The following is a 25,000-nucleotide window of genomic DNA, read 5'->3' on the forward strand; positions in this document are numbered from 1 at the left end:
GGTGACCCAGTCCAGTGACTGTCAGGAGGTCTCGCTGGGATCGTAATGGAGGCACCCTGTCATAACATTACACTGACACCACGTCATTTTCCGTCTATCCCTATCCCTGTCTCTCTGTCTTTCTCTCTCACTCACAGACATACACACACACATGCACACACCACATGTGCGCTAGCATGTACATACACACACCACACACACCGGACATCTAGCCTAGATACTGCAAGACATTGCTTGGTCGTCCACTCCTAGCCCCATATCTCTTTCTCTCTATCGCTCCTGAGGGCTCTATCCTGCAGGGCGACTACATAATGGCTGCACATATTAGCCGGTGAGAGGATGGAGGGATGGAGGGAGGAAGGAGAAAGGAGGAGTGGGAGGATAGGGGGAGCGGGCGTACGTGAGAACTGGGCCTGACCTCTGTGATGAAACCCAGGAAACTGAATGATGGGCCCAGTCATGTATGCACCGCCTCTGTGTCAGGCCACACACACACACAATATAGCGACCGGTAATCAACCAGTCAGTTAAATGACCCATGCCGTGCCTTACCCCACATACACACAAAATAAACACACACTCAGGACACAACACACACTAAGGACAACACACTAAGGACAGAAGTGGCCATTATCAAAGTACATGCTTTGACACAAAGCTGAACGGACTAACAAGAAATTGTTCCTTTCTAACACACACCTTCACATGCGCGCACACACACACACACGCAGAGAGAGCGCCCATATGACTAACATCACTTGCTGAGGCACACACGCCATGCTGTAACCAGGCAACCAGGCTCTGCAGCACAGCATTGTGGGATACCCCTGGGAGGTGTGCTGAGAATGTCAACACTGAGGCGGGCAGGGAGTGTCTACAAAGACCAGGACAGGGCGGAATGTGCACACACACACACACACACTTATAAAACAGGATATCCTCAACTAAACTCATAGTGTTGTTTTTGGCTAGCAGATATGTGTGTCATAGCCTATACTGGATATCATACACTGGATATTATTCTTCAATGTACACACACACACACACACACAGAATCCCCAAACAGATACCATAAAGTGCAAGGTTGTGATTCTTATTTTAATGAGCTTTGAGGGGCATCAGGATGTGTGACTCATGAGTGTCTGAGAGCAGAGTCCCACTCTGACAGAATGGGGTTTTGTTGGCTAAAGATTTGTCACTTCAGAGTCAGGCGCTTGTTTGGCAGATGCATTGTTCTCACTGGGATGCTCTCAGTCAGCATGGCATGTATGTAGGGGGACTGTTCAACAGACCCATATGACTCACACTGTATCCACACAAGCTAGGACGCATGCACTGGTGACACACAAACACACACTTCAACATGATATATATATATTAACAGGATATATCCAACTAAACTCATATTATTGTTTTTGTCTGGCGGTTGTGTGTCATAGGCATAGCCTACAGCTAGCGTTATCCTCGGTGTGTCACAGTCTAGGATATTGTCCTGGGTGTCCGGTGAGTCTGTGAGTGAGCCTAGCGCTAGCGGATGTAGGCTAACAACAGTAACACACAAAGCCGGACCTGGGACAGGATATCCTCTCTCTGTTTGACCGGCTTCCTGTCTTTCCTCAGGTCACGTCTAGAGATCCTCACCCCTCTTCCTCACCCCTCTCTTCCTCACCCCTCTCTTCCTGATCCCTCTTCACAGTCTTCCACAGTCGCAACGTCAATTGGCACGGCCGGGAATCGGACTGGCAACCTTCAGATTACTAGCCCGATTCCCTAACCGCTCACCCACTTGACTCCCAACCCTTCCCAACCCTTCCACTCTCCCTCACCTCGGCCACTGCCCTTCACCCCCACCCCCACCCCCTTACACACACACACACACACACAACAGTAAAGAGGGCAGGGGAGAGAAATAAAAACAAGATAGAGAAATATGCACCAACTGAGAAATGAAAAGTGAGAGAAAGAGGGAGTAGGAGAGTGGGTGAGAGAGAGATAGAGTGAGAGAACAGCCCATCTGTGTTAAAGAACTGGAAGTTTTCCTTATGTGATGAGTTATGATCGGAATTAGTCACATTCACAGCTACATAACTTCTGTCTCCCCCTCTCCTTTTTCCTCCTCCTCTCTCTCCCTCTTTCCCATATCCTTTGCTCTCCTCCTTTTTCCATTTCTCCCCATTCCTCTATCCTCCTTTGACCCCTTCCTGTTTCTCATTTTCTCTCTCTCTCTCGGTCTGTGCTTCTCTCATACTACACTGTCCATTCCCTCTCGCTGTCCGACCCGCCCCCACCCTGCCCCCCCCCCCCCACCCCTGCCCCCCCCCCCCCACCCTGCTGATGTCCTTCAATGTGTCTCAGTCTCTGTCTGCCACTTCAGCTGACTCATGACGTCTGTGACAGCAGGGGCTGTTTGGAACACACACACACCCTCCTCCATAGCTCAAGCTTTCACATAAGTTATTTGTGAGGCTGGAGGGTGAAATCTTTACCAAAGATGGCCAAGTTGTTGAAGGTTGTAACCCAGGTTGTTGAAGGTTGTTACCCAGGTTGTTGAAGGTTGTTACCCAGGTTGTTGAAGGTTGTTACCCAGGTTGTTGTCGAGGTTGTAGTCCAGGTTGTTGAAGGTTGTTACCTAGGTTGTTTTCTAGGTTGTAACCCAGGTTGTTGAAGGTTGTTACCCAGGTTGTTGAAGGTTGTTACCCAGGTTGTTGTCGAGGTTGTAGTCCAGGTTGTTGAAGGTTGTTACCTAGGTTGTTTTCTAGGTTGTAACCCAGGTTGTTGAAGGTTGTTACCCAGGTTGTTGAAGGTTGTTACCCAGGTTGTTGTCGAGGTTGTAGTCCAGGTTGTTGAAGGTTGTTACCTAGGTTGTTTTCTAGGTTGTAACCCAGGTTGTTAAAGGTTGTAACCCAGGTTGTTGAAGGTTGTTACCCAGGTTGTTGTCGAGGTTGTAGTCCAGGTTGTTGAGGGTTGTAGCTCAGGCTGTAGTCCTGGTCGTAGCTCAGGTTGTAGCCTGGCCTGCTGGGTGAGTGGGTCACTCTTTAGCAGGGTGATGAATGTGGAGTCTAACCCTAAACTTAATGCTGCATGTGCTGTTGGCTGTCTTCACACTCCAGCCTGTGTACCTGCTGGGGCTCGCTCATCATGGCTGCTCTGATCTCAGTCCAGACCTGCGGTCCACCACCACTGACTGACGCACTCGTGTGTGTGTGTGTGTGTGTGTATTTGTGTTGACCTGTGATTATCTCTGTCACTGTGTGTGTGTGTAAAGGTACCTGTGTGTGAGGGCTGTGAGTGCAGCTAAGGGTAAGTGTGTGTGTGTGTGTGTGTGTGTGTGTGTGTGTGTGTGTGTGTGTGTGTGTGTGTGTGTGTGTGTGTGTGTGTGTGTGTGTGTGTGTGTGTGTGTGTGTGTGTGTGTGAATGTCTGACATATATTTAAGTCTGACTGTGGAGCCACAGTGACGAGTGCGAGGACAAACAAGCAGCTGTTTACTGCTAACGGCTGTGGGACAGCCCTTTCACCTTGAGTGTCTGAGTGTGTGTCGGTCTGAGCACGTATGTTTTTAATGAGTGCATGTTTGTGTGTATGTGTACTGTATGTTTACGTATGTATTTATTTGTGTGTGCATGTAGATGTTTGCGTGCTTCTGTGCCTACACACAGGCCAGGCCTTGTACACTACCTCACTAGTGAATGACCTTAATGCCTCATCAGGGAGGAATAGAGACTGAAGCAGTGGCTCCTACTGCCTGTATAGCCCCCCTGCTGCCCTTCTCCTGCCCCTCTACTGCCCCAGAGAGCCCCTACAACTGTCACCAGAGCACTGTGTGTGTGTGTGTGTGTGTGTGTGTGTGTGTGTGTGTGTGTGTGTGTGTGAATGAAAGGGACCTGAACATTGGGCCATTATTAAAGCAACTTCAACTAATAAATAGTTTTAGCTTGGAAACATTAAACCAAGCACAGCATAAGTTACACCCGGTGCTCCTGTGTTACTTACCGTGCCACACACACACACACAGACACACACACACTGCCGCTGAGCGTTTTAGAGGGAAGACGGCGCCAGTTTGGTGGACTGGTTAAAGACACACCTTTATTTTTCCTTTTTCTAAAGTATGGCTTTAATATTTGCTGAGGAATGCAAGCAAACAGTTGTTTAATCTGGAACCTTCTTAACTGATTTATGCAAATATAACAGCAACTGGATGGCGAGTGCCAAATGGAGCGTTGGTGTTTTGAATACTGGTTTTAACAGTCGCAGGCTTGGAGAGCAGCTGAACACAGCTGCAGGCAGGGAGGCTGTGTCTGTGTGGAGGACAAGGCCGGTGTAAGTGCTGTGTCTGTGTGGAGGACAAGGCCGGTGTAAGTGCTGTGTCTGTGTGGAGGACAGGGCCGGTGTAAGTGCTGTGTCTGTGTGGAGGACAGGGCCGGTGTAAGTGCTGTGTCTGTGTGGAGGACAGGGCCGGTGTAAGTGCTGTGTCTGTGTGGAGGACAGGGCCGGTGTAAGTGCTGTGTGTGTGGAGGACAGGGCCGGTGTAAGTGCTGTGTCTGTGTGGAGGACAGGGCCGGTGTAAGTGCTGTGTCTGTGTGGAGGACAGGGCCGGTGTAAGTGCTGTGTCTGTGTGGAGGACAGGGCCGGTGTAAGTGCTGTGTCTGTGTGGAGGACAGGGCCGGTGTAAGTGCTGTGTCTGTGTGGAGGACAGGGCCGGTGTAAGTGCTGTGTCTGTGTGGAGGACAGGGCCGGTGTAAGTGCTGTGTCTCTAATGTCAGAGCCCTAAGCGTATAGATAAACACACTCGAAAGCGCAGAGAGACACATGTATGCGCGCTCCCGTTAAAATGCTTATTGATCAGACTACAGTCAACAGAGGACGGTCTGTGACTGTGAAAGTTGATGTTTTCTGCCATGTCATCGTGTTTGTGTTCTAATGGAGATAAGTATAATGAGTCCTAATGCATCTTTCTGACTCAATGAACACGTGCACTCACGCACACACTAACAGGCTCTCTAGTCATGTTATCACTTCACTACGTTTACCTAATGCATCTTTCTCTCTCTCTTTCCTTTCTCTCTTCCTTCCCTTTTCTCGCTCTCTGTCTCTCTGTCTCTTTGTCTCTCTCTCTCTTTCTCTTTCTCAACATGTTGCATGCATTTATGAGAGATGGAGAGCTGGGAGTGGAAGGAGGTCCAAGGATGGAGGGAGGGGCATGGAGCGAGAGGGGCAGACAAAGGAGGAGAGGGAGACGAGATGAGCGTGATGGGAAAGGGAGACAAGGGAGAAGGAGAGTCTGGAGCACAACAGCGGAGGAATATCGGGGACAGCAAGGAAGGGGGGAGGAAGAGAGGGAGGGAGGGCGAGGAGGAGAGAGAGAGAGATGTGCAGGAACGTTTGGTGACGTGGGGGAACGTGCCTGAGATAGCTCGAGTTGGACAGAGCCCCGGCATCTCTGGCTCCTTGTCTGATCAATCTGACACACACTCTCACATACATGCCCATAGAGACAGAGGGACACACACTCTCACACACCGCACAGATATGCGTGCACTCCAGCACACTCAAACACACGCCTACAGGTTTGTTTTACTGTCCTAGTGAGGACCGACAATTTACTCCCGTTCAAAATTGTGTCATCTCTAAACATAACCTTAACCCTTCACATAATTCTAACACTAATGATAACCCTTGTTCGAAACCCCCCAAGAAATGACACTTGACATTGTTGGCCCAATTTTCTATTGGCCAAAGAAAATGTCCCCACAATATCAATTTTTTCTTAGTTTACTATCCTTATGAGGACTTCTGGTCCCCACAAGGCTAGTAAAACAGGACCACAAACTCTCCCATAGATTTGCATGTACTCCCGCACTCGCACACAAACACACACACACCCCACTCCATGTTGGCTCTTTCCTCCAAGGTAGCTTGAGGGGATAGCACATAAGATTGTGATGAATCTATAGGCAGCCTCATGACATGCTCATCTGTCATTACTAAAAGAGGCATAAGCAGGGGGAGGGGAAGACAGAGAGAGGCCGATATGGATAGAGATGAAGGGAGAGGTCATATGATGTTAGTGGAGCGTGGTGAATGGCTGTTGAGGTTTGGGTCTGTTTCCCTCTAATTAAGGTATAATTGGTGATCCAGTACATTGTATGGTGTGTGTGTGATTGTGTGTGTATTTCTCCAGGCTGATCTATTAGTCACAGCCATGACACAATCTAAAGTCTAATAGTGATACCACACAACATAAAAGTGAATGGGTGAATAAGGAGTCATTGAATTGATGAATGTGTGTGAAATTTAGATAACTAACAGGGCTTCTCTGACTCTCACACACACACACACACACTCACACACAAAGTGTGTATCTGAATCACTAAACCCCGTCACCCCTTTCTCTCCATGCTGTGCATATGAATGAAAGAGTAGGAGGAGAAAGAGAGAGACAGAATAAGAACAAAGGGATCAACAGTGTCAGGAAGAGGAAGAGAAAGGAAAAGGGAAAGAAAGAGAGAGAATCTTCGAGAGGATGAGAAAGGAGAAGTTAATGTAGCATGGAGAGGAGAAACAGTTCCGTTTGTTCAATAGGCTGGTCATTTATCTACAGCCCCTTACACTTCACACTCGCTGGAGGAGAGCACGGCAGCGTCTGTGGGCTGGGCGTGTGTCTGTGTGTGTGTGTGTGTGTGTGTGTGAGAGAGAGAGACAGAGAGAGAGACGGGTGGAAAAATAGAGGGAGGATGGGCGGGTAAATCAGCCAGTGGGAGGAGAGAGAGAGGAACAGGCAAGGAGGGAGAGAGGGAGGGAGGGAAGGAAGGATACAGCGAGAAGCAGGGAGGGTGAATGAGCCGGCGGGGGAAGAGAGAGGGAGAGGTAGAGGGAGGGGGAGGAGAGAGAGAGAGAGAGAGAGAGAGAGAGGGGTGGAGGGAGTGTTGCCGCTGCGTCTGATTCTCTTGTCATTCGGCTTCTGCTCGCCGTGCAGGCTGGAGGGACCCGCGCAGAGAGAGAGAGAGAGAGAGAGAGAGAGAGAGAGAGACAGAGAGAGAGACAGAGAGAGAGACAGAGAGAGAGACAGAGAGAGAGAGGCTGGTCAGTGTAGTGAGGCAGCGCAAGCTGGATTGTGAGGGGACAGAGGGAGGCTGAAGACTGGATATTAACCTCTGGGACAGATCTCCTTCTAGACATGGATTAACACTGAGAGAGGGACAACTACTCTACTGACCCAGCACTGCCGCCTGTCCCTCCAGAGAGCCTGGATAGAAGGATCGCAGGCAGAAAGAGAGAGAGGAGAGAGAGAGCTTGGTGTTTACCTACCTACCTACCCACCCTTCTCTCTCTTCTTTCCATCCATTTCTTCTGTGTGTGTGTGAGTGTGTGTCACTGATGCTGTTGCCTGCTTCCCTGCAGGCGGGATGCTGGGGGATAATGTGGCGGCTAACGTTAGCATGAGTGCTAAGACCAGAGAGCTCGACTCCCAGAGCCAGGAGCCCCCGGCCAGGCAAATCATGACTTCCAGGAAGGGCCCCGCTAAGCCCTCCTCGTTACCCCAGGGGCCCTCACGACCCTCTGGCCCTGAGCTCAGGGTGTACCGCCCTGGAACAGGACCAGGACCCAACAACATCCCTAACCCCTCCAAGCTTCGCAAGCAGCGCTCGCTCACCAACCTGTGTGTGCTCACCGACGCGGAGAAGAAACTCCACCTCTACCAACCCCCCGGCTGGACTGACGACATGGGTCGGCCAGGCACCGGAATCCCCAAGACGGGCCAGACCAAGACGGGTCAGATAGGGGTGGGTGGTGGCGGGAGGGCGCCTCTGTCGCGCACCCTTTCCAAGTCGGAGCAGTCTCTTTTCCAGGGCAAACCCAAGCCCTTCTCCCCCCCGGCGGTGACCCCCAGTCTGGGGAAGCCCAGCCGCATTCCCCGGGGACCCTACGCCGAGGTAAAGCCCATCAGCAAGGCTCCCGAGTCGGGTCAGAGCGGAGATGTGGACCCCTCCGACCACCAGGCTCCCCACAGCAAAGCTAAGGCGACCGCCAATGGAAAGAAAACTGTTGAGAAAGGAAGAGTTGCTGTTCCCTCGGCGGAGGAGAAGAAAGAGGGGAAGGGAACAGAGGGAGAGGAAGATAAGGCGTTTCTAAAGGTGGACCCGGAGCTGGTGGTTACAGTTCTTGGAGACTTGGAGCAGCTTCTCTTCAGCCACATGCTGGGTGAGTAGGCTTCTGCTGCGCAAGCAATACGCTATCCAACAACCAACATGCACGCTAACATGATGCCATGTCTGCTACGTGCTTCTTTTCAGTACTATACGGTTCAGGAAGTTCAGCAAGGTTATATGATGTCATTGGCATGGCAACAGCCAGGAGAGGGATGCTACTGAGAGATCTTGCCTCTTCTCTTCTCTCCTCTCATCTCCTCTCCTTTCTTTCCCTCGCTTTGCCTCTCCTTTCCTCTCCCCATCTCTCCACATCTCCTCTCCCTCTCCTCTCCTCTCCTTTCCCCTCTTCTCCTCTTCTCTCTTCCCCTCTCCTCTCTTCCCCTCTCATCTCCTCACCTCTCCTCAGCCCTCCTCTCATCTCCTCTCAAACAGTGCTAGTCCTAGTCTGGCTGGCTGCAGCAGCAGCAGCCGTGGTAAACAGGCAGACCTCAGTGATGAGGTGTGTTTCAGTCCTGGAGGACAGGAGCATGTTACAGCTGAGCAACATTTACCCCTGTTTGTGAGTGATACTGTACTTGTTTGTGTGCTAGTGCCTGAGTGTGTGTGTGTGTGGTGTGTTTGTGTTTCGTCTAGCTGAACTAAGCAGTCCTGCAGAGCTCACATTGTTTGTATTGTGGCATCGTTAGCATCGTAGAATAATGACCATGCTGCTGCGACTTCCTGCCTCGGTTAGCCAGCGCTACACCACACACACCTCTGAATGGTTGTGTGTATGTGTTGGTTTTTATCGACTGTGTTTTCAATACCACAGTCCTTGTAGCCATATATCACACAGAAATCTAAATTTGACTAAAGGCTGGGTGGTGGAGTTTGTGTGTGTGTGTGTACGTGTGACAGAGAGAGATAGAGAGAGACAGAGAGGGAGAGAAAGAGAGAGGGAGAGAGAGAGAGAGAGAGAGGGAGAGAGGGAGGGAGAGGGAGGGAGGGAGGGAGGGAGGGAGGGAGGGAGGGAGGGAGGGAGGGAGGGAGGGAGGGAGGGAGGGAGGGAGGGAGGGAGGGAGGGAGGGAGGGAGGGAGGGAGGGAGGGAGAGAGAGAGAGAGAGAGGGAGGGAGGGAGAAGGAGGGAGGGAGAGAGGGAGGGAGGGAGGGAGGGAGAGCATGTGTGCATGTGTGTTTTTATCTACCTATCTATTTGTAAATAAACCGGAGCATATTGAGTCAAGCTCTGGTCACAGCGAGCCACATATTTAGCCCCATCACCCTCCCCCTCCTCCCTCTCCCCTCCGCTCTATTGATCTCCAGGCTACTGGCAGATGGCACCTCCCTCCTCTCTCTCTGTTACCGGGGGCAATGAGTGAGGGGGTGGTGGGGGTGGGGGTGAGGGGGGGGGTGGGGGTGGTGCTGAGGGGATGTCACCCGCAGCAGGTAGCGTAATCTGTGACCCACACATTGTGAAACCGGAGCCAGAAGCTAAAATAATGACTAATAGTTAATAAGAATTATGACTGTAACAAGTACAGTAGGTCTGACCCTGGGCTCAGTCTCTGCCTAATACTACTCAGTCAGCAGTCAGCATAGTCTGACTCACTATCTCTCTCTCTCTCTTTCTTTCTTATAGCCTCTCTTTCTCTCTCTACCTCGCTCTAATTTTCAGTGTAAGGCGTCATTAATGTGAGGGGAGGAGGGAATGGTGTGTCACTGTATTCAGTACAGACAAGATGCCACGAAGAATAGATATTTAACAATGTTACATCAGCAAAGCAAAGCTCGGCTTCTTATCTCCTCTCCTTCTCTCCTCTCCTTCTCTCCTCTCCTTCAGTCCTTCAGTCCTGATTCATGCCACGTGGCCTTGGAGCCCAGCATGCATGACCTTAAAGCCCTGTGTGTGTGTGTGTGTGTGTGAGTGAGTGTGTGTGTGCGTGTGTGTGTGTGTGTGTGTATGTGTGTGTGTGTGTGTGTGTGTAAAAGACTGTGCTGTGATGCAGCCTGCCACATCTCCCACCTTTGTCAGCCAGGGGATGGAGTAAGGGAACGAGCGAGAGACATAGAGAAGCATGGAAGAGAGAGACAGGGAGAAGCATGGAAGAGAGAGACAGGGAGAAGCATGGAAGAGAGAGACAGGGAGAAGCATGGAAGAGAGAGACAGGGAGAAGCATGGAAGAGAGAGAGACAGAGAGAAGCATGGAAGAGAGAGACAGGGAGAAGCATGGAAGAGAGAGACAGGGAGAGACATGGAAGAGAGAGAGACAGGGAGAGACATGGAAGAGAGAGAGACAGGGAGAAGCATGGAAGAGAGAGACAGGGAGAGACATGGAAGAGAGAGTGACAGGGAGAGACATGGAAGAGAGAGACAGGGAGACACATGGAAGAGAGAGACAGGGAGAGACATGGAAGAGAGAGACAGGGAGAGACATGGAAGAGAGAGAGACAGGGAGAGACATGGAAGAGAGAGACAGGGAGAAGCATGGAAGAGAGAGAGACAGGGAGAGACATGGAAGAGAGAGAGAGCAAGAAAGATGTATGGTGGAAAAGATGGGGGAGGAACGGTTGAGACAGAGTGATGGAAAGATTGATAGCTCGGGAGGGGATGGAATAAGAAATGTAGAATATAATAATGGCAATAACCCAAGCCCACTTCATATCCTGCAAGAGGATGTCTAGTATAACTAGCCATACCAGCTGCAGAGAGAGAGTGTGTGTGTGTGTGTGTGTGTGTGTGTGTGTGTGTGTGTGTGTGTGTGTGTGTGTAATAAAGGTTAATTGTAGTGTTGGCCTGTAGCTGCTGGATGTAGGCTCATCTTTTTCATATCTCCTCCTGCATTTCCGATGGGACACGCACAGCTAATTGGTTTGTGTGTGCTCTGCCATAGGAAGAGCGCTCACACATATCCACTGGCTGCATGTAAGACGCAGTCTCCTCTCCCTCCCTCCTCTCCTTCATTTACACTCTAATGGAGGCCGGTGGGCATGGAAGGAGATAAGGAGAGGGACATATTCAACAGTATTGAGATCCACCCCAGGCTACAGCACCCTATAATTCCCAATGATGAATAGCCTTATACTACAATCTAGCCTGATCGCCATGTGCGTGTTAGCCTTTGGTGTGAACAGCACATGACATCAATGTATGTGAATCTGCAACGTAAATGTCAAGCACTCTGACCGCTGAGAGCATGTGCTGGGGTATGTTTCATTGTTAGTACAGATTTACTGTCTACGCTACGCTGTCTACGCTACGCAGAATGCCAGGGAGGTTAGCGGGCTGGCTAGGTGTTGTTCTGACTACATGTGGGGTCTACATCGGGCTGAGTGTGTTGTTTTTAACCGCTGTCTTCTGCAAAGCCATGGGGGGCTTCCAGTGTGTGGTGGGGAGTTTAGCATCAGCTTGACAACTAGCGATAGCATGCACATGTCAACCCAAACATGCGCTTGGCGTAGAGGCTGTTTGATTTAAATCCCAACCGCTAGTTAGGACAGCACGTTACAGACCTGCACATATCCACCATTGGAAAGGGTGGGTTGGATTTCCATCTGAACTAGCGGACTAGGACTTAAACCCCCCATGTCTGATATTAACGATGGCCCCCACCAAAGTCAGGGCCCTCCACTAATGAGGTGTGTATAAGAGGGTTAGAGGCCTAAAGCAGTGCTTTTCTCAGCATGGGGGTTAGCACTATTTAAGGGGATGGAGAATGAGAGACGGTAGCCCGCAGGATTAAGCCTGCATCAAGATAATGAGAAGATTTTGGGCCCCGGTAATGTTGGACCCGTCTCTCTTAAAAGACCAGTCATCATTGCGGATAAACAAATTACAGATTAGAGCAGACGCCATCTGTCTGAAGATGATTCAGGAGTTTGGGGCTGAGCGGGGAGGCTGGGGTGGGACGGTGTGACCTCTGGACGCGTGACCGTAGTGACTGAAATGCCACTTATGCAAATGCTCATGGATATGAGAGTGCACACACACTCAAACACACACACACAAACTCATGCCCTGGTCACTGTTCAGTCTCTTCTGTTCTGCTGTGGGCTGCTGGAGCTGCAGACAGGATCCCTTTAGACATGAACACACATACATGCGCACACACACACACGCACGCGCCCCCACAAAAACACAGACACACGCACTCACTCACAAATGGAGAAGAGTGTGCCAGAACCGCAGGAAGAAGGAAAAAAATCAACAAAGGACTGCAGCTATAACTGTCTCCAAAGCAGCACCCTCTCTCTCCATCTCTCTATCCCTCTCCCCTTCCTGTCTCATTCCCTCTTTCCATCTATTTCTATCTCCCTCTACCCTTACTCTCTCACTCTCTCCATTCTCTCTCGCCTCCGTCCTCTGTCTCTCTCCCTCTTTCACTTTCTCACTTCTCTCTCTCTCTTTCTCTCTCTCTCTCTCTCTCTCTCTCTCTCTCTCTCTCTCTCTCTCTCTCTCTCTCTCTCTCTCTCTCTCATTCACACAGACAGACTCACACTTAACATAAGGCTCTGATAGTAATGTCATGAGGACTGGGTCACAATGACGGATTTATCAGACAAAAGTATTCAGGGCACCCATCATTTCTCCTCCCCCCCCCTCTCTCTCTCTCTCTCTGTATCTCTGTCTCTCTCTCTGTCTCTCTCTCTCCCCTCTCTCTCTCTCTCTCTCTCTCTCATTCTGTCTTTTTCTGCCCATTTTGCAGCCCTTCCCTCTTTACTCTGTGTGTTGACAGTGACAGTCCCCTGAAACAACAGAGGGTGTTTTCTTGTGGAGGTGTTTAATGATAACTGCTGAAGGCGTATTTAACATATTCTATGCAACCACTGTTTTATCAGTTTGTGTGCATGTTTGGGGAGGGGGGGGGGGGAGAACAACACAATAGAGTGTGTAGATTAAAGGACAAGTATGTTGCGTGTGTGTGTGTGTGTGTGTAAAGGGAACTGGTGTCAGTCTCAGAGGGCTGAATGCAGGACTCTGCATTAGTGCTGTCTGCTTCCTGTTGGTCTGCTTCTAAACCATATTACTCACTGTGTTTGTGGCTGAACAGGAACTGCGGTGCACACCAACATGCGGGTATACACACACACGCATGCTCACACACGCGCAATCACACACACACCAGTACAGTGCAGGGAAATGATGAGACAATGCTCTGTTTGAAGAGTATTTTTGGGGCTAGTTCCGTGTCATGACTTGTGATCATGTTGGTTTGTGGTTCTGTGTTGGCTTGCACAAAGACAGAAAATCATATTGTTGCTGTTACACACAAACACACATACGCACAGCTGACTAGGTCTTATGATGGTAGAGTGCTTGTGCGGTTGTGTTCGTCAAGGGCCACTGCGTAATGGAATTACCCTACAGGCTTCTGATAGCTGAACTAGCTATAACATTTGGAATGAAGATGAAAGATAAACATGTAGAGTTTGGATGAACACTGTGGAGTTTTTGGTCTGAGTTGGTCTTCCAGAACCTTACTTTACTTTTAAGGGATTCAAATCCAAAGCAAAACAGACCTTTGTTCATGAAATCAACATCAAATATCAGCCCGAGTTGTCTTGTTATCATGCTGGCGTACAAGTTATGACTGGGCAGCTCCAGGAGAGCAGAGCTTGTCCTGAATGTGTGTGTGTGTATTCTAAGCAAAGCTGCATTTAAGGACATCATAAAACATGTTTCATTGGGCTACAAACTCTCAAACACATTTTCAGACAGCTGGCACAGCATACTGTTCACACACCAGTCTCTTTTGGGACAGCGGAGGTGTGTGTGTGTGTGTGCGTGTGTGTTTGTGTGTGTGTGTGTGTGTGTGCGTGCGTGTTTGTGTGTGCGTGTGTCCAGTTGGGAGGCAAGGTCTAAAGAGGGAAGTTTAATGAGTCAACATACAAGTCTTTTAAAGAGGCAACGCATATTAAGGGATAGACTAGTCTGAATAGTTTGAGCATACTGTAAATATGCCAAATACAAACATCCACACCTACCCACTCACACTCACACACACGTACCATCTCTTTGGCTTGCACTCTTCAGAGCTGGTTGGTGGCATTTTTACTCAGGTGATAATTAAACAGCCTCCTCTATTGAGGCAGTGGGTTAGTGTGAGTGTGAGTGTGTGTGTGTGTGTGTGTGTGTGTGTGTGTGTGTGTGTGTAAAGTGAGTTGGATGTAGCTTAGTGAGTTCCTCCATCTCCTCATCTGGATCTGGGGATCTCTGTAAGCACCTCAGACTGCTTAAGCTCTTCCACCACAGCTCATCTCATCGCAGCCCCGATTCACTACACACACACACACCAACACACACCCATACACACACACGCACACACACATACACACACATCCATACCCACACCCATCCACAAACACACACACACAGAAACACACACACACACACACACACACACACCAACACACACCCATACGCACACACACATACACACACATCCATACCCACACCCATCCACAAACACACACACACACACACAGAAACACACACACACAGACCAGGAAGTAAAGAGGCTAATGTTCTTGTGGTTGTTCTGTGTTCTATGGACCAGTTGATCTAGTTGATCCACTACTTCCTTCCCAACCGCTTCAGTTCTAGTACTTCCTTCACAACAGCTTGGAGAGCGCTCTGCTTGTAAGAGGATAGCGTTCTAGCATTCTGCTCAGATTGGGCCACGGTTAAGGAGATCCAGTGGTGTTCTAAGCAGATTGTCAGTTCTGAGAGGATCGAGTGTAGCCAATCAGAGTCCAGAGACGAGGGAGGAGGAAGGTCTGGATGGTGCTTCTGTCAGCTGCAGCACCCTTGAGGTCAGCTACAGTATGTAATGGTATCTTTGGTTTATAGTGTGTGTATGTGTGTGTGAAAATGTGTGTGTCTGTACATGTCAATTTCCATGTGTAATTACGGATGTGTGTGTGTATGTGTGGTCCGGTGTGTGTTGGCTGGCCCTCTCTCCGCAGGGGTCACTGTTGATGTCTGCCCAGTGTCAGGCAGTGACAGGAAAGTGGCCTCAGCCACGGTCTGCTTCTTTTAGACTCTGTCACCTCCCTGCAGGTCAGCTGCTCTGTGCCACAGGCTGACTATCGCTCGCTCGGTCTCTCTCTTTCTCTCACCCTCTCTCTATCACACTCTACCTCTCTCTCCATTTCTCTCTCCCTTTCTCTCTTTCTCACACTCACGCAAAACACAAACCTCCCCAAAAACGGCCCACACACGCAAATAAGTCAAACTAATCAGTCTTTCATGGGAAGACGGCCGAATCACTGGGAGCTTCTGGAGCCACAGCTGTTACACAAGGTCTGGACACGCACACACACACACACACACACACACACACACACACACACACACACACACACACACACACACACACACAGGGCTCTTTCTCTCACTCCTCTGCTTTCGTCTGTTCCTCCATCCTTTCGTCTGCTTGCACCATCTCTCCTCCTTCCTCCTCCCCTCTCACCATCACTCATCCCTGTCACAATTCTAATTTCCTGTTCAACCTCCTGTAAACGCTCTGGTGGTATTTTCCTGTTCCTGCGCATGTGTGTCTGTCCGCCTGCCTGCGAGTGTGTGTGTGTGTGTGTGTGTGTAGGAGTCGTGTGTGCGACCTTACGTGAGTGTCCCTCTGTGGATGTTTGTGTCTGTGTCCCTTTGTCTGTGTTTGCCTTTGTGCCTGTGTCCCTCGGTGAGTTTGTGTGTGTTTGTGTGTGTGTGTGTTTGTGTGTGTCCTCACACTGTCCAGATGTGCAGGAACGACTGTGTGTTGTAACATCCTGTTTTTGGAACTGTCTAAGCAAGGTCGGGAGAGAGCCAGTGTTGCAGTGGTGAGATGATGCTTAGATACAGTACGTCTTGGAGAGGAGGGGGGGGGGGGGGACAGAGGGGGGGAGGGAGGTACTGAGTGATGGATTGGGCACGGAAGAGGGGAGGATGGTTTCCTCTCCTGTGTAAGTTGACTGTTACTCACAGGAATGCTCTAATAACAGCTGGGAGCTTTACTGTTGGACTGACATACTGCAGGTTTAGGTAGTGCTTAATACCTTTTAGGATACAGTCAGTCACAAAATGTCCCCACCAATAAGTGGTCAGGAAAACACCAAAATATTAGTGTCAGAAAGAGATCCTTCAAACTAACTCTAACACACAATCTGTAGAAGTTGCACCAATGGAGTCCAAAATGTGGCGTTTTTTTGAATAGCTTTGGCAACGCACAGCATACAAGTCCCATAGAACCCTGTTCATCTGTAGAGCCGGTTTATTTGCAGCGTGGTTAGGGGGTAACCGGGCTAGGGTCGTCCATCTTGCAGTGTGAAGGTGCTGGCTGTGCTGGCAGTAACATATGCCTGCACACATGTACCAGACACATGACATCCTGGGGGGAGGACGCCAAAGAGAATATAAATGGGGCCAATTTTTCAAGCCATCCATTTATATACTGCTGAAGTGGTCGTCTCGGAGGAAGACGAGCACACGTGTACAGACAGATACACACACACACATGTGAATGTAGGCGCCACACACACACAGTGTAGTCGCTGACCTGCAGTGTGAAATAGGAAGCAGCCATTACTGTGCCTGTCTCTTTGGGGAGTTGCTTTTCTAATGGAGAGAAGAGTTTGGGCTCTTTCTCTGCCTCTGCCTCTCTTTCTGTTTCTCCCTCTCTCTTTGCACCTCTCTCTCTCTGCCACTCTCTCTGCATCTCTCTCTGCCTCTCTCTCTGCCTCTCTCTCTGCCTCTCTCTCTCTGCCTCTCTCTCTGCCTCTCTCTCTCTGCCTCTCTCTCTCTGCCTCTCTCTCTGCCTCTCTCTCTGTCTGCCTCTCTCTCTGCCTCTCTCTCTGCCTCTCTCTCTGCCTCTCTCTCTCTGCCTCTCTCTCTCTGCCTCTCTCTCTCTGCCTCTCTATCTCTGCCTCTCTCTCTCTGCCTCTCTCTCTCCTTATTTCTCTTTCTCTCCCTCCCTCCACCCCCCCCCCCCTCACCCTTGTCAGTCAGACTGCTAATCACAGGCCTCCTCCCTGTCTGGTGGTTCCTATAGAGCTCCCACACAGTGCGTGTGGTCACATGTTCCACAGAGCCCAGCCGAAGATCCCCCTTGCACACCAGATCTACCAAACCACCAGCACCATCCCTCCTCCATCACATCAACACGTCCTGGTGACGTGGAGATCCGTGCATTTGTGCAGCAGCTCTCTCATCCTGCATGTGAACCCAGGGTGCCTAGCTGTCGCTTGGGCCCTCTGCTCAGAGCAGCTGATTGGCTCCTCGGTGAGGCAGTAGTTGTGTCACCCCGTCATGCTCCGGTCTGTTCTGAAGCTCTGTTGCTGTTGGCCGGGTCACACACAGCCCTGCGAGCTGGATTCAAGGGCTGTGGTTTTGGTTTATGTCCTGACCACACACAGTTCAGTGCTCTCACACACACACACACACACGCCACACACCCCCCCCCCCCCCGCTGCCCTTTCTTTTATAGCTACTGTGGATTTATGTTGTCGCTTTTGTTGTGGTGTACAGGCCAGCCTCACTGGTCTGGGGCGTGGCAGTAGTTACATCTCTTTCTATCCGTCTCTCTCTCTCTCTCTCTCTCTCTCCGTCTCTCTCTCTCTGTCTCTCTCTCTCTTTCCATCTCTCCCTCTCCGTATTTCTCCATCTCTCTCTCTCTCTTTCCATCTCTCTCTCTCTCTCCATCTCTCTCTCTCTCTCTCTCTCTCGCCTAGCCCCTCCTCCTTCTCCACCTCTTTCTGTTTCTTTGGCGAGTCCTCTGAAGTCTTTCATGCGCTCTCTGCAAAGGAGACCTGCGTTAGAATGCAGAGGGTGTCTCCATCTCTCTCACACACACATACACACATATTCACAAACACTCTCCGACTCTGATTTTCAGGGCCCTGAATAGATCATTATTGAAATGGTCCGATAGCGTCTCACTCATTGCCCTGCCTCTCCAGAGTCGAGAGGGTGTGAGAACGAGAGACGGCAGACGACAAGAGGATGCCGTGTGATTACACTGTGTGTGTGTGTGTGTGTGTGGAGGAGGGGCAGGTGGAGTTTGTTCCCCCTCCCCTCTCCTTTAAACAGCTCTGTGTAATTCATCTCTCTCCCAGGGGAACGGCCCCGTGGCTGACAGGCATATTTGCATCCCTAATTCTCTAAACCCTGTCTCTCTCTCTCTCCCCCCTGTCTCTCTCTCTCTCCCCCCTGTCTCTCTCTCTCTCCCCCCTCTCTCTCTCTCTCTCTCCCCCCTGTCTCTCTCTCCCCCCTCTCTCTCTCTCTCTCTCTCTCTCTCTCTCTCTCTCTCCCCCCCTGTCTCTCTCTCCCCCCCTCTCTCTCTCTCCCCCCTGTCTCTCTCTCCCCCCTCTCTCTCTCTCTCTCTCTCCCCCTGTCTCTCTCTCCCCCCCGTTTCTCTCTCCCCCCCGTCTCTCTCTCTCTCCCCCCCGTCTCTCTCTCCCCCCCCGTCTCCTTGTATCCCAACACCAGCTGGGACCATCATGGCCAAGAGGAAGGTGGGGAGAGAGACAGGAAGTCTGCAGACACACACACACACAGTGGAAACACACATGCATACACACGCAGACTGCATCTAATCAATTCCACTCAGATGTTTAACAAAGCTCTCATTTAGGGTAATTAAAAACCCCAATTAAAGCTTGTTAGGTATGTGTGTGTGTCTGGGTGCTTTACGAGGATGGACTTCTGTTCCTTCTGTAACTGGACAGAATTGTCATTGTGGATTCTTCATTTTTATATACCTACAACTGATCGAAACTGTGAAATATCAAAGCTAGGTTTGATATTCCCCTGGATGCTGTATTTGGAGGATAGTACAGTGTGTTTATCTCTCTGTGAGAGTGTGTTGGTGATTTACAATGGGATCTGAGGATGTGTCCTTTGTGTCTATGTGTGTGTGTGTGTGTGTGTGTGTGTGTGTGACTGACAAAAGCCTGACTCGCAATGACTTCATCATCTCTCCATTGAGCTGCCTGTCCCCAGGGCTGCTAATCAATCACCTATCTGACCACTCACTAGCCCGAGAAATCAATCCAGTTTTTGAAGTGTTGTGTGTGTGTACGTGTAGAACATTTAGGCTGCAGCTGTTGTTGAGAGTGACACCCCTTAAGGGTCACGACTCCCTCCCCCCTCTCATTAGGATGGTTTCTCCCCCCCTCTCCTCTCCACTAGCCAGCTGGACCCATCCACAGGGGGGCAGATAGGGGGGTCAGAACAGGCCAGCTTACCCTCTGCCAGCTCTGTCAGAATTCATTTAGCACCCCTCACCCCTGCTGGTGGGATGGAAGAGTTGTCAGTGGGGGTTTGGTTGCGTGTGAGGTTGTGTGGTTGTGTGTGTGTGTGTGTGTGTGTGTGTGTGGAGAGTGGGCCTGTTGGCAAGCTGGCACTTGCTCCTCACAGCAGGACCTGAAATGGCTTGTTCTTCACTTCCTGTGTTGTCGTCCTCTAGCTCCTTATTGGCTGTGCTGTGGCGTCCATGTTTTCTTCTGGGCACAGCAGGGTCGTCAGAGCAGAATCAGCTGCTCATCTCTAATGGTTTATTGAACCTCACCCAGAGGTCACGAGGTGACCCCTCTGTAATACCCTAGTAACTTGAATAAGATGTTATACGGACACAGACACACACACACACACAGACACTAACACACACATTATTGGATCTCTATTTGGCACATGGGATTCACCAAATGTCAGCTCTTATTGCTCTCCCACAATATACTGCAAATTTGGGCCCAGTTAACTGTATCGTTATGTTTGGCTGACTGAGGTCTAATGTGTGTGTGTGTGTGCTGGGGGGGGGGGGGGGGGGGGGGGGGGGTGGGGGTTGTGTGCGAGACACAGCGTTTATGACCCTCTGCTCTCAGGTGAATTAAGCCACGCTCCACCTCTCATCTCGCTGTGACATGGAGGCAATAGGAAGCCTGCTCCCATGGCCCCCATGCACTCTAAAGGTCCTCCAATGAAACGCCCAGCAAGCCACCTTCACCTGTCCCCAGAGCAGCCCGCGCTGGGGGGGTGGGACTCTGTTTATGGGGGACTCCTGTATGCGTTTCCACCAATGAGAAAGCGCTCCTTGGTTGTTGGTCGTTCAGGCTGAGGCAACAGGCCAGCGGCAAGACCGAGCGGAGATCCATTTACAGAAGGCTTTGGAAAAACTCATTGTCTTTCCGGGTTATCTCATTACCCCCCGGAGCGTGCTATAAACCGCTGTAGAACCCCAGACCACACACACACACACAAACAAACACAGACACACCTGCACACACACATTCGCACACACAATGGATGTCCCAGGGCATGCCTCAGTAGGTGGCCCAATCTGAGTAGATTATGCTGTATAAAACAGGGTGAGACAAATACCAGCTCCCCCCACTGGGACCCGGGTGGCCATGTGGTCTGGATTATACGCCTACTGGGGGTACTGGGGGGCCATGGGGGCATGCATCGGGCACATGGGCGAGCAAGATGGGAAGATGGGGACCAGAAATTGCTTGAGGGAAGAAGAGAGAGGGAGGGAAAGAGAAAGAAATGGAGAGACAGGGAGACAGAGAGAGTTATTTCTGGCTTGTTCAAGATAAAGGCAAGACTTTCAAATGACTTGATTAGTTTTCCTGTTTACCGGACTCACTTAACCAGCTCTGGTTGATTGATGTGGCACATTTACACCTGGGAATCAAGAGGTAGAGGGGAAATGACTATGACTATAAAAACATTCTCTCTCTCTCTGTTTATCTCTCTCTCCTGTCTCTCTCTATCTCTATCTGTTACACACACACACACACACACACACCAATACTCACACACGTACACACAGCATTTACTGGGTAATGGAGGCAATTAGTTAGGAGAGGGACCTCTGGTCATGTAAAGAGAACGCTGTGTTTGGTGTTGCAGCTCGGCCGGTCTGATTGGACGGCAGTCTGAAGTCTGCCTGCTTCATGTTTAATTCATACTCCATCTGGAAAAACACAAGTGCTGAGCTTTCACTCTCTCTCATGGCCTGTTCAGGAACCTGGCCTGTTCATTCATTTTAAACTGCACATAACAGGTTTAAGGTGCAATACTTTTGTTGTGTCTTCTCTATTCCTGAATGTTGTGTGTGTGTTGGTTTTTGTACCATGATGGCACATTTCATGAATATTTATTACATTATGAGTCCATATCTAATAAGAATATCTCCTTCCTTCCTTTCCTCCTTCCATTCTTCCCTTGTGCCTTCCTTCCTTCCTTCCTATTGATTTGTCCTTCAGATCCCGAGTCCCAGAGGAAGCGGGACTGTGCAGAACGTCCTGGACCTGAGGCAGAACCTGGAGGACACCATGACCAGCCTGAGAGGGGCACAGCTCAGCCACAGGTGGGACAGGGAGGAGGGCGGAGGAACGGGGGAGGGAGAGAGGGGGAGAGAGGGGGAGAGAGAGGGAGAGAGAGGGAGGGAAGGAGGGAGGGAGAGAGGGGGAGAGAGGGGGAGAGAGAGGGAGGGAAGGAGGGAGGGAGGGAGGGAGAGAGGGGGAGAGAGAGAGAGGGAGAGAGAGAGAGGGAGGGGGATAGAGTGAAAAAAACGGAGGGGGGAGAGAGAGATGACTTCAAACACTCAAGTCACTGCCACACCATACCACAGCTGCTAGCTCACAATACTCAACTTCACCTAGTGACTTATCCTTGCTTTGCTGCTCTATTGTGCAGTGTGTTTGTGTGTGTGTGTGTGTGTGTGTGTGTGGTGGTTCAGGAGCCTAGCTGTGTCGTGGAAGAGTGCTGCTCTCTCTCTCTCCTCAGCCTCCATCTGCCCTCTCTGTTATGAAGCTAATGCTGACGAGCAGCAGGATTACTGTAAATCTGACTTCAAAGGAGGCCTGCAACACACACACACACACACACATACACACACACACATACACACAGACTCTATTTCTAACACGTTCTCTTTCTTAGCATTACATACACTTCTTGTCCATGTCCACTTTTTCTCACACATACTGTAAAACTCCACTCACATCCAAATCTCGTGCTGTTGAAATGAGACACTCTACAACTCCACATGACTGAGCTCCGTGTAAACAGCGTATCCACTGTAGGTCGAGATACATCTCTGCTCAGTAGCCGGGTGTGTTTGAAGCTTGTAGTGTGAGTGTGGCAGTTATCTTCTCATGCATGCTGTGACCAGGCTGATAGAGGAGGGGGAGGGAGGGAGAGATCCTCCCATCCAGGACAGTGATGGGGAAACCACCTGACTCAGCACTCCCTCCACGCCTCCTCTCCAGGGTCTCTCCCTCTCTGCTCTCCTCCATCCATCTCTTCCTCTACATTCCTCTGCCCTCTTTTCCCTGCGCTTGACTGGCTCCCTCCCTCGACGCATCTCCAATTCTTTCTCACCCTCCCTCCCTCCCCCTCACTCTTTTCTTTTCCCCGCTGTGAGTGTGTGTGTGTGCACTTGTGTGTGTATGCGTGCAGGGAATGTCCTTGACAATTTCCTCTCCACGTCTCTGCATCTTTCTCGCTCGGTTGGAGGTCTGCAGAGTTGTGTGTGTGCGTGTGTGTGTGTGTGTGCACATACATACCTGTGTGTTTGAGCCTGTGTGTTATACTGCATGTGTGTGTGTGTGTGTGTCCTTGATCCTGGCCCAAGAGTGAATCAGCAGATGGCTCACTCCTGGAACATTCCCCCTGCCACTCACCTCTTCATGCTGGCTAGAACCTCGGACCTTCAGTCCTGCTCACCTGTCTGATTGACCTTCTCCCTGTTCTAGTACCTACATCCCATCCTATTCTACTACCTAGAACCTATTCCAGTACCCACAGATCCCATCTATTCTAGTACTACTGTGTATCCTTAGCTAATGCCTGCTAGCCAGCCCGCCGTTAGCTCGCTGTCCTTGACTCTGTCTCAGTTCCGTCAGTGAGTCTTGTGTGAAGGATGTGGTCCCGGTGGCAGTCATGTGCTCCCTGTCACACGGGGGCCAACGGGTGGCACTGCTGCCGACCAGCCCGTGTCAATGAGCCTCTTTGTGTTGATCTCTGCGGCTTGGTTATGGAATGCAGTATGGATGACACGCACACACACACACATACATACGCCACATAGCCTGGAGCGCACGCACACAGACGCACACAGGCCCTTGTAGACGTACAGACACACAAGGCACAAGCATCCTCACAAAGAATATGAATATTGCTGATATGGTAATGCACGTCAGGCCCTGAGCATGTACTGTGGGAAATATCTGTAATGTGATGCAAATGCGCGTATGCGCTCACACACACACGCGCGCAGGCACACCCACGCACACACGTGCACACACACACACACACCATTCATAGGAGCATCTCAGAGTGTCAGTGTTTTGCAGGCTTACTTCGAGCTTTTCGAATGGTATAGCATCGCAGAGAGACAGAAACAACACACACACACGCACGCACACACCTGGAAACGACTTAATCCCAAAGCCCCTAAGAGTGAGCTCTAAGCGCTAGGATATGACTCTATCACGACAACGTCCTGGGGAATAAGGAGGATGCAGAGAGAGGACAGGAAAGGAGAGAAGAAGAAAGGACTGTAAGGAGGGGCGGGGGAGACCTCATCCTCTGGGCATAGCTGAGCTGAGAATGGACAGGATATGACACAACAGTGGTACTTCCTGTCACCACGAACAGCGGGTCTCTTGATATTTGACGAGGAAGGTGCTGGTCTATCCTGTGGTTGTTTATCAAGGTGTGGACGTCTGTGGAGTTCAGTGTTTAAATATACTCTTTTCCTTTGCTTTAGTTGCCTTGACGGGGGCGTGTGCTACGACAGCGACGAAGCCGCCGCCTTCTCCATCTCCAGCCTATCGAATCGCTCCTCTCCGTTGTCCTGGCGCCAGGGCCAGGCCAGCCCCCGACTACAAGCTGGCGATGCCCCCTCCACAGGTCACACCCAGTCGCACGGCCCCATTCGTCTAAGCCACACCTCCCGCATCCAGCTCATTGAGGGATTGGACGTCAACGACCCCGCCCACCTGAAGAAGGGGGGTTACCTTAGCGACAGCGACCTAGGCGGCAAAAGTCCAACGGAGGATGAAGATGATGATGATGATGATGACGACTTGGTTAATGGGTAAGGCCTCTTTTCTCTATCTACAAACAAATCTGTATCCGGGGGGTCAGATGGCTGAGCGGTTAGGGAGTCGGTTAGGGAGTCAGTTAGGGAGTCGGGCTATTAATCAGTAGGTTGTTGGTTCGACTCCCGGCCGTGCAAAATGACGTTGTGTCCTTGGGCAAGGCACTTCACCCTACTTGCCTCGGGGAGAATATCCCTGTACTTACTGTAAGTCGCTCTGGATAAGAGCGTCTGCTAAATGCCAAAATGTAAATATACTGTGTCCAGGATGTTCCTCATAGCTCATAGCGTAGTAAACCGGTATGTGGCATGGATCAGTCACTTCACTTCCTCACTGTGTACAGTACATGAACCTGGATAGAATAGACATAAAAAGAAGAGACGTTAGAATAGAACAGCATCACGAATGCTCAGCTGGTTTCTCGGGTAACAGAAGAGCTACAGAACCGAGTCCACCTGTTAAGTTACGGCACCGTCTCCACCTGTCCTCGCCCACGATCAGAGAGCTCAGCTTGTTTTAGGAGCAGGCACCTGGGAGCACTTATCCTGGGTGTTGTAACCAAGCCCGTGATTAGTGGTTTTCCAGCTCAACTGAAGTCTTGGTCGAATCTTCTGCTCTGAATTAGAGAGGGCCCCCTCGAAGAGCTGGCTCTGCTGTTGGCAGATGTAGGCCCCCTGGCGCAGCAAAGCTCTGCCATAGTGAGGCGTGGGCCCTCTGGCAGAGCAAGGTAATTATGTCACTGTCAGTGGGCCCCCTTGCAGAGCATGGT

General features: G+C 50.6%; 1 protein-coding gene across 1 annotated transcript in view; it reads left to right on the top strand.

Annotated features, from left to right (window-relative positions):
• The window catches only part of LOC136945671 (neuron navigator 1-like), a 77,228-nt gene that overhangs the window by 6,219 nt on the left and 46,009 nt on the right, over positions 1-25,000 (top strand). The window contains 4 exon segments of the mRNA XM_067239632.1: positions 7,403-8,203; positions 21,388-21,410; positions 21,412-21,491; positions 23,898-24,227. Coding sequence (XP_067095733.1) covers positions 7,403-8,203; positions 21,388-21,410; positions 21,412-21,491; positions 23,898-24,227 — 1,234 coding nt within the window.

The sequence above is a fragment of the Osmerus mordax genome, chromosome 7 (assembly GCF_038355195.1).
Source record: "Osmerus mordax isolate fOsmMor3 chromosome 7, fOsmMor3.pri, whole genome shotgun sequence".
NCBI classification, from domain to species: Eukaryota; Metazoa; Chordata; class Actinopteri; order Osmeriformes; family Osmeridae; genus Osmerus; species Osmerus mordax.